A 14,656-nucleotide genomic window follows, 5' to 3' on the forward strand; every position below is an offset into this window, starting at 1 on the left:
TATTTACTCTTGAAAAAAATGGACCACAAAACAAGGAGGGTGTTGTGTAACTGTGGAGCCCATAAAGGAGAGCCACCACTGGTCCAGGGACACCCATCCATCAAACCAATCCATTCACTCAATCATCCATCCTTTCACTTATCTGCCCCCTTTCATCTATCCATTCATCCATTATTTCAATCATCCACCATTCCTTTTGCTTATCCATTCACCCTTTTGCATTATCTATCCATCCTTTCACTCCATCCATCCATCATCTTCCCTTTGGCTCATCCATCTATCCACCCTTTCACTCAGCCATCCATCGTTACAACCAACCATCCACCCTTCGGCCCATCCATCCTTCCATCCATTCACCCATCCATTGTTCCATCCATCCACCCACTCATACATCCCTTCATTTAGCTTTTCACTCAGCCATCCATATTTTTACTTACTCCTCGATCTATTCATCCATCCATCAATTCACCCTTTCACTCATCCATCCATCCATCCTTTCATCCAGACATCTGTCTACTCTGCCTTTCACTCATCCATTGTTTTCCTCATCCATTTTTACATAAATCCTTCCACTCATCCATTCTTTTGCTCATCCATCCATATTTTCCCTCCATCCATTCATCCACTCATCCAGCCTTTTACACTTCCACTCATTCATCCATCCTTTCACCACTAATTATTCCATCCATCCATCTTTTCTCTTATCATCCATTGATCCATCCTTAACACTCCTCCATCTTTTCACCCTTTCACCTATCCATCCATCCACCCTCCCTATCACTCATACACCCTCTCTCCCTTTCACTCTTCCATCCATCCTTTCACTCATTTATCCATGCATCTATCCATCCACCATTCCATCCATCCAACCACCCTTCCTTTCACTCACTCACCCTCCCAAGTTCATTATGAGACGTTGTCTGCCAATCTGCAGACAGAAGAGACCCCATCAGCAACCCCACTCCTTCTGTAGCAGCTAAAGAAGGGAGGGGGTGGGGTGGGGGTGACGATGCCCCTGATGCAGAAGCTTAACTGCACACTTACTTACCATTTAATCCACTAGTGCAAATGTTGTCCCAGTTGGTTCCTTCCTTCTCTTGGGCTTGTACAGTGGAGATAAGGAGCACTCAGTGTGCTCGGCTCCATAATGTTTTTTTCAAAGTGAAACCAAATGAAGAAGTGAACACGTGTTACTGCCAGAAGAGCACCCCCTTGCACCCCTCCTACAGGCATCCCCTCTGTGATCATCAATCAATTGTTGCCACCCAGTGGTGGCTGCTACTGAACGGGGGTGGTGGGCGGGGCAGGGAGGTGTTGAAAAAATAAAAAACGATCATTTACCTGTAAACTGCCGCTGCCTCGCCCTCTCCTCCGTCCTCTTCTGACTCCCGGCAGCATGGAAGCACACGGGCTCCCAGACTCCCCTAAGCCAATCACGACACAGCAGTCACCAGCATGACAGCAGCCTCATGATCGGTCTGAGCAGTCTGTTTGGCCGCTCAGGCAGTGCTTGGGTCAGTCCTCCACCCGTCTGTGCTACACAGCCAGATGGAGGAATGCTGAGTGCGCACAGGGCCGGCTCTACGGCGGTGCGATCGGTGCCACCGCACCGGGTGCTGACTTCGCATGGGGGCGCCTGTCTGCTAGTTTATATTGTGCTTAAAAGCACCTGCTGCTGAGCTCCTGGCCTCCAGCAATTTTCAGGCAACAATTAATATGTCCAGAAAACTCCGGTGATTAATGTTCTTCCAGGCGAGATCGGAGTTTTGTCTAGTAGAAGTTTTAAAGCGTGGAAGTTTTGATTCATGGTAAGGTAGCGCAGAGGGTTAATATACCTGCTGCAAAGCACATGTACCATGCAGATCACAAAGTGAATGTAATGTAAACAGGTCTGTGGGTTGCTGCTTTTGTCTGAGACTTCCTTTTGTTAGTTGCAGTTTACAGTGAGCTCTTAACTGTCAAAGAGCTGCGTGCAGGCTTCAAGGTATAGATCAGAGCATATGGATTCTTTCCCCAGGCTATTATTATTCTAATGTTGCAAAAAGGGTTCATTTGGTTAAAAATCAGTTCTTGTTATTAAAGAGACATTTTAAATTCAGAGTTTGTGCTTCTCCAGACCAAGTACTCTTCAACTCTACTGCCTACCTGTATAGATGACATGTGAACGCACCCCTTGTCGTCCTCTATCTTATGTAACATTTCCTATACACTGATTTACACACCTATGATTGGTAGTCTCTGTGTAATGTGTGTGTTATGTAAAGTGCTCTGACACCCTTCACTTTTATAAGTGATGCTATAAAATTCATTAAATGCATCTGAGAGAGAGTGGTTCTGGCGGCTGTTAAAGGGTGGTGGGGAGGGAATCCGTGGTGGAGGTGGTCATTGGGGGGCACCAAAAACCTTGTCGCACTGGGCGCCACCAGTGCGAAAGCCGGCCCTGATTGCCCATGTCTGTTTGGCCGGGCCAGGACAGCCGACCAAGCTGCTAATGAGCACCAACCGCTCCTCCCAGTGACCCCAGCCCCACCTCCCCCCATCGGGCCCCGTAGCCCATACTACAAGGAAAATGATAATAATGTTGTGTTATTCATTTTCCTTTTCTACACTGATCAGAGAGGGATGACACACCTCCGCCCTAGGGGAGGAGCCGCTGCTGGTGCCCCCCACCCCCTCCTTGCCCTCATCAGCCCGCCCCACGCCCAGCATTGAAGGGCATGGAGCGTTGCAACTCTTCCCATGGCCACAGTTTAAGCGCCCCAGGTCCATGGCTTCCTAACTCGGCACTCCCTCTCCTGTGATGCCACTGCACTCCCTCTCATGTGAAGTCACTGCACTCCCTCTCATGTGAAGTCACTGCACTCCCTCTTATGTGATGCCACTGCAATCCCTCTCATGGGATGCCACTGCACTCCCTCTCCTCTGAAGTCACTGCACTCCCTCTCATGTGATGTCACTGCACTCCCTCTCATGTGATGTCACTGCACTCCCTCTCATGTGATGCCACTGCACTCCCTCTCATGTGATGCCACTGCACTCCCTCTCCTCTGAAGTCACTGCACTCCCTCTCATGTGATGTCACTGCACTCCCTCTCATGTGATGTCACTGCACTCCCTCTCATGTGATGTCACTGCACTCCCTCTCATGTGATGCCACTGCACTCCCTCTCATGTGATGCCACTGCACTCCCTCTCCTCTGAAGTCACTACACTCCCTCTCATGTGACGTCACTGCACTCCCTCTCATGTGACGTCACTGCACTCCCTCTCATGTGATGCCACTGCACTCCCTCTCCTCTGAAGTCACTGCACTCCCTCTCATGTGATGTCACTGCACTCCCTCTCATGTGATGTCACTGCACTCCCTCTCATGTGATGTCATATCATGTGATGTCACTGCACTCCCTCTCCTCTGAAGTCACTGCACTCCCTCTCATGTGATGTCACTGCACTCCCACTCCTCTGAAGTCACTGCACTCCCTCTCATGTGATGTCATCTCATTTGATGTCACTGCACTCCCTCTCATGTGATGTCACTGCACTCCCTCTCCTCTGAAGTCACTGCACTCCCTCTCATGTGATGCCACTGCACTCCCTCTCCTCTGAAGTCACTGCACTCCCTCTCATGTGATGTCACTGCACTCCCACTCCTCTGAAGTCACTGCACTCCCTCTTATGTGATGTCATCTCATTTGATGTCACTGCACTCCCTCTCATGTGATGCCACTGCACTCCCTCTCCTCTGAAGTCACTGCACTCCCTCTCATGTGATGTCACTGCACTCCCTCTCCTCTGAAGTCACTGCCCTCCCTCTCATGTGATGTCACTGCACTCCCTCTCCTCTGAAGTCACTGCACTCCCTTTCATGTGATTCCACTGCACTCCCTCTCCTCTGAAGTCACTGCACTCCCTCTCATGTGATGTCACTGCACTCCCTCTCATATGATGCCACTGCACTCCCTCTCCTCTGAAGTCACTGCACTCCTTCTCATGTGATGTCATCTCATGTGATGTCACTGCACTCCCTCTCATCTGAAGTCACTGCACTCCCTCTCATGTGATGTCACTGCACTCCCTCTCATGTGATGTCACTGCACTCCCTCTCCTCTGAAGTCACTGCTCTCCCTCTCATGTGATGTCATCTCATTTGATGTCACTGCACTCCCTCTCCTCTGAAGTCACTGCACTCCCTTTCATGTGATGTCGCTGCACTCCCTCTCCTCTGAAGTCACTGCACTCCCTCTCATGTGATGTCACTGCACTCCCTCTCATGTGATGTCACTGCACTCCCTCTCCTCTGAAGTCACTGCACTCCCTCTCATGTGATGTCACTGCACTCCCTCTCATGTGATGTCACTGCACTCCCTCTCCTCTGAAGTCACTGCACTCCCTCTCATGTGATGTCACTGCACTCCCTCTCATGTGATGTCACTGCACTCCCTCTCCTCTGAAGTTACTGCACTCCCTCCCATGTGATGTCATCTCATGTGATGTCACTGCACTCCCTCTCCTCTGAAGTCACTGCATTCCCTCTCATGTGACGTCATCTCATGTGATGTCACTGCACTCCCTCTCCTCTGAAGTCACTGCACTCCCTCTCATGGGATGTCGCTGCACTCCCTCTCATGGGATGTCGCTGCACTCCCTCTCCTCTGAAGTCACTGCACTCCCTCTCCTCTGAAGTCACTGCACTCCCTCTCATGTGATGTCATCTCATGTGATGTCACTGCACTCCCTCTCCTCTGAAGTCACTGCACTCCCTCTCATGTGATGTCGCTGCACTCCCTCTCATGTGATGGCACTGCACTCTCTCTCCTCTGAAGTCACTGCACTCCCTCTCATGTGATGTCACTGCACACCCTCTCCTCTGAAGTCACTGCACTCCCTCTCATGTGATGTCACTGCACACCCTCTCCTCTGAAGTCACTGCACTCCCTCTCATGTGATGTCACTGCACTCCCTCTCATGTGATGCCACTGCACACCCTCTCCTCTGAAGTCACTGCACTCCCTCTCATGTGATGTCACTGCACTCCCTCTCATGTGATGCCACTGCACTCCCTCTCCTCTGAAGTCACTGCACTCCCTCTCCTCTGAAGTCACTGCACTCCCTCTCATGTGATTTTACTGCACTCCCTCTCCTCTGAAGTCACTGCACTCCCTCTCATGTGATGTCACTGCACTCCCTCTCCTCTGAAGTCACTGCACTCCCTCTCATGTGAAGTCACTGCACTCCCTCTCCTCTGAAGTTTATACTGCAACAGATGCACCCGTACTTCATGTCATATGTACTCTGTTTACGTAGATCATAGGTACCTCTATTCCATTCCTATCTCGTAATTCAGATTACGTCCATTTGTCACCTGTTGTAGTAGAGTGGCACAATGAAAGGATCTGTGCCCACCGCCCTTCAACGACGAGTACCCTCTCCGCCAAACTCTATATCTGCCCCTTGGTCTAAGGTTTTCTGGAGCAGCAAGGGACAGAGCGCCCTAAAACGGTGTGTGTGCTGAGACGTGAGTGTAGCAGCGCCATTGTGTAGTGTGGCATAGTAGGGCGCGGTAGATGATTGGGGATGAGATGACATGGCCCTATGAGAGTACTGTGAAGCAGTGTGGCATAGCGGGGCACTAGTGTGGATAGAGGGCGAGATGGCTTGGGACCATGGCAGCTCCACGGTGCAGTGTGGCATTGAAGGGCACTGTCGAGGTTACTGAGTGAGATGGCATGGGACTATAGCAGCGCCATGGTGTAGTGTGGCATAGCAGGGCGCTGCAGAGGATAGTGGGTAAGATGGCATGGGGCTATAGCAGCGCCATGGTGTAGTGTGGCATAGCAGGGCGCTGCAGAGGATAGTGGGTGAGATGGCATGGGGCTATAGCAGCGCCATGGTGCAGTGTGGCATCGGAGGGAGCTGCAAAGGATAGGGGTGAGATGGCATGGGGCTGTGACAGTCATGGTGCAGGATGGCATCGAAGGGTACTGTTGAGCATAGTGGGTGAGACGACATGGGACTATGGCAGTGCCATTGTGTAGTGTGGCATAGCAGGGTGCTGTAGAGGATGGAGGTGAGATGGCATGGGACAATGGCGGTCATGGTGCATTGTAGCACAGCATGATGCTGTTGAGGTTAGGAGGTGAGATGGCATTGGACTGTGGCAGTGTCATAGGGCAGGGTGGCATAGTAGGGCGCTGTCATCAATAGGAGATGAGATGGCATGGGACTATGGCAGCGCCAAAGTGCAGGATGGCATAGCAGGGTGCTGTTATCAATAGCAGATGAGATGGCATGGGACTATGTCAGCGCCATGGTGTAGTGTGGCATAACAGAGCACTGCAGAGTATAGTGTTGAGATGGCATGGGACTAAGGTAATTAAGGTGCAGTGTACCAGAGCAGGGCACTGTTAAGGTTAGGAGGTGAGATGGCATGGGACTATGTCAGTGTCATAGTGCAGGGTGGCATAGCAGGGTGCTGAAGTGGGTGGAGGTGAGATGGCATGGGACTATGGCAGCACCATAGTGCAGGGTGGCATAGTAGGGCGCTGTCATCAATAGGAGGTGAGGTGGCATGGGACCATAGCAGCGCCATAGTGCAGGGTGGCATAGCAGGGCGCTGTCATCAATAGGAGGTGAGATGGCATGGGACTATGGCAGCGCCATAGTGCAGGGTGGCATAGTAGGGCACCGTCATCAATAGGAGATGAGATGGCATGGGACTATGGCAGCACCATAGTCCAGGGTGGCATAGCAGGGCGCTGTCGTCAATAGGCGGTGAGATGGCATGGGGCTATGGCAGTGTCATGGTGTAGTGTAGCATAGTAGGGGGCTGAAGTGGGTGGAGGTGAGATGGCATGGGACTATGGCAGCACCATAGTGCAGGGTGGCATAGCAGGGCGCTGTCCTCAATAGGAGGTGAGATGGCATGGGACTATGGCAGCACCATAGTGCAGGGTGGCATAGCAGGGTGCTGTCGTCAATAGGAGGTGAGCTGGCATGGGACTCTGGCAGCGTCATGGTGTAATGTAGCATAGTAGGGGGCTGAAGTTGGTGGAGGTGAGATGGCATGGGACTATGGCAATGCCATAGTGCAGGGTGGCATAGCACGGCACTGTCCTCAATAGGAGGTGAGATGGCATGGGAGTATGGCAGCGCCATAGTGCAGGGTGGCATAGCAGGGCGCTGTCCTCAATAGGAGGTGAGATGGCATTGGACTGTGGCAACACCATAGTGCAGGGTGGCATAGCAGGGCGCTGTTGTCAATAGGAGGTGAGATGGCATTGGACTGTGGCAGCGCCATACTTCAGGGTGGCAGGATTGGTCTCTGTGAGGCAGCACATGGAGTAGCGTGGCTGAGAGGGCAGAGCAGGTCGAGGTACCACTAGACGGGCATACTGTGGGTTTAGTAAACCATTGACCTCTCTAGAGGCAGGTTAGGAAAGCCGAGGCTCAATTTATTCGTAGGAAGCAGCTGGTGATAAGCGGGGGCAGGTGCCCTGGCGAGCAAACACCAGTGAGCTGTGGAGAGTGTTGGAACGACTGATATGCTGTAACTGATGTTACAGGGGGGGTCAGGCCTGGTGTACTAAACCTGCAGTTATCGGTCATCCCCTGTGAGGCAGACATAGTGTCCTTGAGAAGCAGTTAACTGTAGGAGGGGCGGGCAGGCTGTAAAGAGCAGTGCCGGTCTAGTGCCCTGAAGCCCAAGGTCCTGAGTTTTAAAGCTGTAGTGAGCTGTACAGCGGTCAGTCTTTGTGTACTGCACCTGCACTTACCTACAAAGGGGTGGTAGGCATATTTGCCTAAGAATGTGGTTCCGTTTTAAAGGGGCAGCCCTAGCTAGTTACCTGTAGGGGGGGCTGCTGCTCCAGGACAGGTAGTCCGAGTTGTGTCCCGCGGGGCGGGGGGCTACAGGCAGCTCTGTCACCACTTCTGGGCTGTAGGATTTCAGGAGGGACGCAGACCGGCTCGCCAACATCGCTCGCTCGTTGCGCCGGAACTTGGCCCTTCGGTTCTGAAACCAAACCTGGCGTTTTGAACAGAAAGAAAAAGGCAACATGTCAACGCATGTCACTAGTGTGTGAGCAGTGGTGCCCCTCCGCTCACTCCTCCACTCAGCTCTTCTATGAGGTGCCCTGGGGCGCCACCCAGTGGTAGCACTCAGCAATATCCCCCTACTAAATACCAATGCGAAAACAAACCTCCTCCTTCCTCTCATCTAGATTACAATTTGTAACAAGCACTGGCAAAGCCAATAGGTCTCAACCTTTGCATCTATTGCCCTTGACAATGCGGTGACAAAACTAAAACAAAGGTTCGATAGCGCTACATAAATATGTTGTCGTAAAAACTGGGGCAGTAGTGAGAGCTTCTTCTGATCAGTGAAAGTCATCGTGAGCTACTGAAGGCCCAGCCACTGGCGCAGTGTTAGCAGACACCCCCTCGCCCAGCTCCCTTGACTTTAAGCCCAATGACCATGGAGCCCAGTACTATGGTTTGAACAAAATACTGTGACTAGTGGTACTGTGACGGAGCTGCCGTGTGTGTCAGTGAGAGCGTCGTCATTTGAGATGTATGAGCGTGTGCGTATGAATGGTTTACATGTGTATGGGTGAATGAGAGCCTGTGTCATATGTACTTGTGGCACAGTGGCCACCTTTCGCCATATATTGCGCCGTTACATGTATAACACAAACATACAACCATTTTTAAAAGGGAGAAATATAAAGTTCAGAAAAATGTTCTGCAAAAATTTCATAATATGGAACATTTTTCTGCACTTTCAATTTCTTCCACTTATAAAAATGGCTGTATGTTTCAGTTATAAACATGACACTGCGTCTACCAGCCACTGGGAACAAGATGTCTTCTTTGTGCAAATGTGACACTTTGAAATGGGAGAAAATTAGACTGAAGAGTTAACTTTGTTTATATGAATTCCATAAAACTCATAATTTAAATTTTCTCCCATTTCAATGTGTGACATTCACAAACAGTAAGCATCTTCCACACAATGGCCTGTTGACACGGCGCAAAAATTATGACAGAAAAATACAGCCATTTGTTTAAATGGGAGGAATTGAGTTGAGAAGGATTTTTATTTAAGAGTTAAATACCCCAGTGCTTTAGTTCTTCACCTCTGTGCCCCAGCCTCAACCTGGAACATAAATCTGACTCAGCACTGCTCATTATCAGGCCTAAATCTGACTCAGGCCTAAATCTGACTCAGCACTGCTCATTATCAGGCCTAAATCTGACTCAGCACTGCTCCTTATCCGGCCTAAATCTGACTCAGCACTGCTCATTATCAGGCCTAAATCTGACTCAGCACTGCTCATTATCAGGCCTAAATCTGACTCAGCACTGCTCATGACTCAGCACTACTCATTATCAGGCCTAAATCTGACTCAGCACTGCTCATTATCAGGCCTAAATCTGACTCAGCACTGCACATTATCAGGCCACGCTCTCTGCCGCCTCATGATAATTATGTAAAATAAACACACTTTCCCTTAACTTTAAAAGGAAAATGTGACCCTGTGCTTATTTAAAAATTAACACCAGGCTGTGAGCTACTCTGAAAGCGTTTGCGAGTTTCTGGTGGCTCGCGACTGGTTGGAGGCACCTGCCGCAGAACAATGTTCACTCGAAGTGTCTCTCAGCTCTTGGCAGGTCTCACTTGAAGTGCCTCATGCAGCTCCTAGCAGGTCTCTCTTGAAGTGTTTCTTGCAGCTCCTAGCAGGTCTTTCTTGAAGTGTCTCTCACATTTCCTGGCAGGTCTTGCTCGGAGTGTCTCTCACAGTGCCTAGCAGGTCTATCTTGAAGTGTCTCTCACAGTGCCTAGCTGGACTCTTTTGAAGTGTCTCTCTCAGCTCCTGGCAGGTCCTTCATGGAGTGTCTTTTGCAGCTCCTGGCGTGTCTCTCTTGAAGTGTCTCTCACTGCTCCTGGCAGGTCTCCCATGAAGTGTGTCTCACAGCTCCTGGCAGGGTTCGTTTCAAGTGTGTCTCACAGCTTCAGGCAATGGTCGCTTCAAGTGTGTCTCACAGCTCCTGGCAAGGGTCACTTCAAGTGTGTCTCACAGCTCCTGGCAGGTCTCTCTTGAAGCGTCTCTCACAGTTCCTGGCAGGGGTCGCTTCAAGTGTGTCTCACAGCTCCTGGCAAGGGTCGCTTCAAGTGTGTCTCACAGCTCCTGGCAAGGGTCGCTTCAAGTGTGTCTCACAGCTCCTGACAGAGGTCGCTTCAAGTGTGTCTCTTGCAGCTCCGGGCAGGTCTCTCTAGAAGTGTCTCACAGCTCCTGGGAGGTCCTTCATGAAGTGTCTCACAGCTCGTGGGAGTTGTTGCTCAAAGTGTCTCTCTCAGCTCCTGGCGTGTCTCGCTTGGTGTGTGTCTCTCCGCGTCTCCCCACCCGTCTCTTACCCGAGAGGCTCCTTTCCTCCCAAAGGTGGGTGGTTACAAACACTGATCATGAGGCTGAGGCCAGGCGGGGGCATTTGTCCAACCTGCCCCTCAAAGATCCTTTTAATGCATGGACTGCTTAGCGTTATATTTACAGAATATAGAAAGCCTTCCCGGCCTTGGGTTTAAAGACAGGCTCGAGGGGGCGAGGGGAGCCCTGGGTGTGCCCCTGGTGTGTTAACAAGGCCCCGTGCATGGGGATGGGGGGCGAGGCTGCCATTTATTCTCAATTCGCCCCGCGGACCACTCTCCAGTCCATCCTCACAACTGGTCGCCTTCACTGTGTCTCCCCGACCACCCCCCTGCATTTCAATCACAACATTCACCAACTCACACGAGACACTTCTCAGGACTAGCACGAGCAGCACACTTACAACAGAAGCACAACAGGTGACATCACATCCCGCAGCCACGAGACACACACGTACACACAAGCCCAAGGCATAGCACGGCGACGTCAGTGGTTTAACCGGCACCAAAACTGCTGCTTCTGCCTTGGCAGAAAGTGTCTCTATTCTGACCTCACCGGTAAGAGCCAATCGTGCCCTGAGGTCTAAGGCGCTGAATCCCTCCGCCATGTGCTGAGGCTCTGCATCCCTCCACCATGTGCTGAGGCTCTGCATCCCTCCACCATGTGCTGAGCTCTAAGGCTCAGTATCCCTCCGCCATGCGCTGAGGCTCTGCATCCCTCCACCATGTGCTGAGCTCTAAGGCGCTGTATCCCCCGCCATGTGCTGAAGTATAAGGCTCAAGTATCCCCCCCGCCATGTGCTGAGGCTCTGCATCCCTCCACCATGTGCTGAGGTTTAAGGCTCTGTATCCCCCCCCCCGCCATGTGCTGAAGTATAAGGCTCAAGTATCCCCCCCCCCCCCCCGCCATGTGCTGAGGCTCTGCATCCCTCCAGCATGTGCTGAGGGCTAAGGTTCTGTATCCCTCCGCCATGTGATGAGGGTTCTCCTCTGTATCCCTCCACCATGTGCTGAGGTCTAAGGCTCTGTATGCCTCCACCATGTGCTGAGGTCTAAGGCTCAGTACCCCTCCGCCATGTGCTGAGGCTCTGCATCCCTCCACCATGTGCTGAGCTCTAAGGCTCAGTATCCCTCCGCCATGCGCTGAGGCTCTGACTGCATCCCTTCACCATGTGCTGAGGTCTAAGGCTCTGTATCTCTCCGCCATGTGCTGAGGCTTCTCCTCAGTATCCCTCCACCATGTGCTGAGGTCTGAGGCTCTGTATCTCTCCGCCATGTGCTGAGGCTTCTCCTCTGTATCCATTCACCATGTGCTGAGGCTTCTCCCCTGTATTCCTCCACCATGTGCTGATGTCTGAGGCGCTGTATCCCTCCACGGGGTGCTGAGGCGCTGTATCCCTCCACGGTGTGCTGAGGCGCTGTATCTCTCCACGGTGTGCTGTGGCTTCTTCCCTGGATCCCTCCACCATGTGCTGAGGCTACTCGGAAGTGTGTAGCTGTCTGGGGTAAGCAGGTGCCTCCCACACATAGTGCTTGTTCCCACAAACAGATTTCATAACAACTTCTATCAAGGAACTGCGGATACCTTAAGGATTTCGGGGCCCCTGGGCCAAATGTATTTTGGGGCCCCTCTTCGGAATAGCTTTGAATTTAAGATCCAGTTTCTGCTCTTTCCTGCCCTCTGTGACCCCCTCCCAGTTCTTATATGTGAGATCCTGTTTTGTTTTAAAAGGATCTTTTCTAGGAATGTTGCATCAAACATAAACACATTTCTCTGCAAAATGTCCGTAATAGGCTCTCACACATCACCCACATTAAAAATAAATTAAAGTAGAAACAGTATTTTAAACAATCTGTTTACAAATTATTCACGGTCATGAGGGCAAGACTCTCTGCAGAACAGGGCTGGATCTATCAGGGGCCCACAAGGGCCCACTGAAAGGCTGGGGCCCCGGGCCAGAGCCCACTTGGCCTTAAAATGTCTCTGCCCTTAGGACACATTTATTTCTTCATTTTGTGTGTTTTATAATAGTGTGAACATGACTCAACGGTATTTGAGCGCTGTGTAGATAAAAGGCCATACATAAGCAAAAATGGAATATAACATTGTTATTGGAGTAGTGCTGTGAAAATGCCGCTCTTGTTGACCCAAATGCATTATACGTGGGCCTGGGTCAGTGATTTCCCGAATATCGCTGGCTCTACTAAGAGGGAGCCGCACTTCTTAGAGAGCGACTACCACCTGATAAAGTTAGATTGTGGGCTCCATACTCAGGTGTACCACAGTGCCGGCCTTTGTGAGTCAGGCATGCTATCCTAAGAAGCATTGTTGCTTCGACCGGGAACCCTGGTCGAGTCTTGAGTGAGGGTGTCACAGTTCTGCCCCTCTGAAATGACCTGACCTCTGCTTCAGATCGGTCAGCACCCCAGTTCACAGGACTCTATCAGTATAGATGTGACGATTTGTATCCCAAGCCGCAGCGGGTACACAGTGTGGAAAACCCATTCGTAACTGACAGCCGGCTCCACTAGATATCCCATGGTTGGAAAGAATAACAAGCATTTGCAATGCAATAGGTCTCGCATTTGCGAGAGTTTGAGCTATTGGCATTGTAAATGACAATGCCTTTTATTTATGTGTTGGTTTTTAAAACATCAATAAAAGGAATTGTCAGATAACAGGAGAGGAGAAGTGAAGCGAACAAGGTCTATCACAAACAGGCACAAGAAAAAAGCCATAGCCTCATGCATTTAATCAAACTCCACCACCAGCAAGTAACTCTTCAACATTGTAAAAGAATTCTCCCACCCCTCAGCCACGGCAAACAACCTCACCCCCTCACAGCAACTCTGCAACAAACTCACAAACTTTTTCCATGACAAGATTGCCAAAATCTATAGGAATTTCAACCCCCAGCCCAAGTGCACCGACTTCTTCAACCAATACAACAACCCTGCTACCACTGCAAACAACTGACTGACCAACTAGAACTAGCTCGCCACCCAGGACACCACCTCCATCAGGAGCTCGATCCACTCGGGCCTGCACTGACCCTTGTCCACACCACATATTCAACCTAGGCAGTGCCAGCTTCAGCCATGAATTCACCACCCCGTTCATCACCTCGATAGCCACGGCCACCTTCCCCGATGACTGGAAACCCTTAAAGGTTAATGCCCTACTTAAGAAATCTTCAGCCGACCCAAGTGAATTCAACAACTACCACCCAATCTCCCTGCTCCCTATCCCGGCCAAACTACTAGAAAAAGCCATCAACTAATGACTCTCCTTATATCTGAAATGAAACCACCTACTTGATATCTCCCAATCTGGATGCTGCAGCAACCACAATACAGAGACAACCTTCATCCGGCCACAGATGACATCTGAGCCCCAATCGACCAAGGAGAGACAGTGGCTCTGATCCTCCTGGACCTCTTAGCAGCGTTCAACACGGTCTCTCACCAAACACTCATCGCAAGGTTGCACAACAGCAGTATCCAGGGAGCTGCTCTCATATGGATCGCCTCCTTCCTCACCAGAAGAACCCAAAAAGTCCACCTACCACCATTCACCTCCGAGCCCAAAGAAGTCATCTGTGGAGTACTGCAAGCATCCTCGCTCATCCCCACCCTCTTTAGCACATACATGACAACACTTTCAAAATCCACGGACTCAACATCATAACTTACACCGACAATTCACAACTCATCCTCTCTGAAGGCAGCACCACCAACACCAACACCAACTTCCACACCTGCATGACAGACAGTGCCAACTGCCTGAAGGACAACTGCCTGAAGTTCAACACGGACAAGACAGAAGTACTGATCTTCAGTGACAAAGGCTCCCCTTGGCATGCCTCCTGGTGGTCAACGGAGCTCCGGCCCACACCAACCCAGAGAGACCATGCTAGAAACGTAGGCATCATCCTCGACTGCAAGTTTACGATGACTGCCCCGACCAGCCCTACTTCCTCCTCCTGCTTCCTCATCCTTCGCATGCTTCACAAGATCCTCAAATGGCTCCCTCAAAGATCCAGACATACCATCACCCAGGCTCTCATCTCCAGCCGATTGTACTATGGCAACACGCTCTACGCAGTGGTCACAGCCCAACTCCTCCAAAGCCTACAGGCCATCCAGAATGCCGCAATCAGACTCGTACTTGAACGCCCAAGACGAACCGACATTACAGCTCATCTCAGGGATCTCCGTTGGCTCACTATTCAG

General features: G+C 51.0%; 1 protein-coding gene across 2 annotated transcripts in view; it reads right to left on the reverse strand.

Annotated features, from left to right (window-relative positions):
• The window catches only part of PRRX2 (paired related homeobox 2), a 102,593-nt gene that overhangs the window by 10,210 nt on the left and 77,727 nt on the right, over window positions 1-14,656 (reverse strand). For both annotated transcript variants that reach the window (XR_014965463.1, XM_085614000.1), the window contains exon 3: window positions 7,845-8,023. Coding sequence is in view for 1 of the 2 variants with exons in the window: in XM_085614000.1 (XP_085470126.1) it covers window positions 7,845-8,023 (179 nt within the window). In the remaining variant the exon portion in view is untranslated. The remainder of the gene's footprint in view (window positions 1-7,844; window positions 8,024-14,656) is intronic.

Source organism: Triturus cristatus, chromosome 1_2 (assembly GCF_964204655.1).
Source record: "Triturus cristatus chromosome 1_2, aTriCri1.1, whole genome shotgun sequence".
In the NCBI taxonomy this organism is placed as follows: Eukaryota; Metazoa; Chordata; class Amphibia; order Caudata; family Salamandridae; genus Triturus; species Triturus cristatus.